Genomic DNA, 2682 nt, shown 5'->3' with positions numbered 1-2682 from the left:
CGGGAGCGGAAAGAAACAAACAATGTCGCCTTCTCTATTCGCGCCCGCGCTCTCATGGTCCTCCCTAAAACACGCCATGGTCATCGAGATGCCGCTTGTCCATTGCCACTGCCCCTCGTCCTTCCCACGCGCACGCCCATGCATGCGCATCTGGCCAATCCTATCCCCGAATTGGAAAAGTAAAATGCAGCAAAAACGATTAATCCACAGCGTTGCATGACATGCGCACCAGCTCCATGGGCACCTCGGTCGCGGTCATCCTCGCCTTCGCGGTCGTCCTCTTCCTTGCGCGGGCAACCCATGCCGAGATCAGGACAACGCTCATCGTGTCGGACGCGCGGCCCCTGATCCTCTTCGAGCAGTTTGGCTTCGCGCGAGGCGGCAAGGCCGCCCTCTCCATCCGCCGCTCGGCATGGAACCTCCGGCCAGGGTCACGCCTCAACGGAGTCGACCCCACCCTCATGGGATTCGTCCTCATCTCGGGAGCGCAGTTCCCGAAGATCAACAACGCGTCCCAGTACGCCGCCGCCGACCCCGGAGGCGGCAGCTTCTGCGTGCTCACGAGCGGGTTCGCTGTCCCGATGATCCGGCTGAGCGACGTGCCGCCTGGAGGCGCCACCAGCATCCTGAGCATCGACGACCCCGACGAGTACGCGGTGGTGTTCAACAACTGCCAGGAGGGCGCGGAGGTGACCATGGACGTGCGCACCGAGATGTACAACGTGCGGGGCGGCGTCCCCGACGGGCTGAGGGACTACCTCCCCGTGGGGCTCCAGCCGCTGCCCAACATCTACACCGTGGTGTCGGTGGTCTACTTCGTGTTCCTGGCGGTGTGGGTGTGGACGTGCCTGCGGAAGCGCGCGGCGGCGGAGCGGATCCACGTGGTGATGGGCGCGCTGCTGCTGTTCAAGGCGCTCAAGATGGCGTGCGCGGCGGAGGACACGTGGTACGTGGAGTCCACGGGCACGCCGCACGGCTGGGACGTCGCCTTCTACGTCTTCGGCTTCTTCAAGGGCGTCCTGCTCTTCACCGTCATCGTGCTCATCGGCACCGGCTGGTCCTTTCTCAAGCCCTACCTCCAGGTCACTGATTTTTGGAATTCAACACCGATCATCTTTTCAATTCTCAATCACGCAATGCAGCATCGTTCATCTTTGAAATCTGATGATTCGTGAATTGGCATGCAGGAGCGGGAGAAGAACGTGCTGATGATAGTGATCCCGCTGCAAGTGATCGAGAACCTGGTGCTGGTGGTGATCGGGGAGACGGGGCCGACGGGGCGGGACTGGGTGGTGTGGAACCACGTGTTCCTGCTGGTGGACGTCATCTGCTGCTGCGCCGTCTTCTTCCCCATCATCTGGTCCATCCGGGGCCTGCGCGAGGCCTCCAAGACCGACGGCAAGGCGGCGCGCAACCTCCACAAGCTCACCCTCTTCAAGCGCTTCTACATCGTCGTCGTCGGCTACCTCTACTTCACCCGGATCATCGTCTCCGCCTTCCTCGCCGTGCTCAACTACAAGTACCAGTGGGGCGTCAATGTCGCCGTCGAGGCCGCCAGCTTCGCCTTCTATGTCTTCGTCTTCTACAACTTCCATCCGGTGGAGAAGAACCCGTACCTGTACGTTGGCGACGACGAGGAGGAGTCCGCCAGTGGACAGCTCGAGATGGACGAGCGTGCTTTCTAAGCTTTAGTTCATACTGTAGCAGTACTACGAAGCATGCACGTTTCCAAGTGTTGTACTATTAGCTAGCCTCCTGTATTGTATACAGTTAATCCGTTTCTTGCTCAGATGCTTGCGCATCATCATACATAATGCCGTCGTAGAGGCACATCTATTAGACCATATAGAGTAAATAGTATAAAACTACTAGTTTATAGGCTAGGGTTCCAAAAAACTACCACTTTTTATTTTTTCTCAGAAAGCTACCAGTCGCGTGGTTCGCTGTTTCAAAAAACCCAAAACGCATGTGACTAGCGATTTAACCGTTTTTCTGACCGCCCGGACCCACATGTCAGGCCACCTGGCCACGCGCGCTCACGGCGCGGCCGTTGACGGCCGTTAGCCCGTGCGGTCCGGTCGGAACGAGAGGAGCTGGTCGGGCCGCACTCTCTCTCAGTCTCCCCCTCCTCTCCCCTCTCCCCCGCAGTGACCTAGGTTGGCGATGGCGGCGGCGCAGCCAAATGCCGTCGGCGGCGAGCTATTGAGCCAAGGCGTCACCGGCCAGGAGGGCGGTGGACATCCAGAGGTGGCCCCAGGGCGAGGCAGCTCGAGCTTCCCGGCGCAGCGGTTGTAGCAGCCACCGCCCACGGCTGAGGTCGATCCGGCGTGCTCAGATCCGGCAGTCCGCGCGGCTAGGGCAGTGGCGAAGTCCATCCACGCGGATCCAGAAGGCGGCCACACTTGGGCTTCATCCTTTGGTGGAGTGAGGTAAGAAATTTCTGGCACTTCATACTTTTAGTTCAAATTACAAATTTCTGGCTCCTTTAGTTCAATTTAGAACTAGGGTTAGTAATTGTTTGTTCTTGGCATGATACATTGTTTTATTGGTTAAGTGAGTTCAGAAGAAAGTGCATTTGGTTAGTTCATTTGGTCAGTGCATTCACTGTAATTAGAAGAAAGTTCAGTAATGTTCAGTACATTTGGTCACTGTTTAAAGTTTTAGTGAGTTAAAAATTAATTA

General features: G+C 57.5%; 1 protein-coding gene across 1 annotated transcript; it reads left to right on the top strand.

The window, feature by feature from the left end:
* Nucleotides 1–236: 236 nt before the first annotated feature.
* On the top strand, nucleotides 237–1685 carry LOC125517618 (protein CANDIDATE G-PROTEIN COUPLED RECEPTOR 7-like). Its single transcript, XM_048682829.1, has 2 exons — nucleotides 237–1082; nucleotides 1188–1685. Exons 1-2 carry the CDS (start codon nucleotides 237–239, stop codon nucleotides 1683–1685), a joined length of 1344 nt encoding a protein of 447 aa, XP_048538786.1.
* Nucleotides 1686–2682: the final 997 nt, after the last annotated feature.

Source organism: Triticum urartu, chromosome 6 (genome assembly GCF_003073215.2).
Source record: "Triticum urartu cultivar G1812 chromosome 6, Tu2.1, whole genome shotgun sequence".
NCBI classification, from domain to species: Eukaryota; Viridiplantae; Streptophyta; class Magnoliopsida; order Poales; family Poaceae; genus Triticum; species Triticum urartu.
Note: the sequence above shows the minus strand (reverse complement) of the source record. Positions and strands in the feature narration are given on the sequence as shown.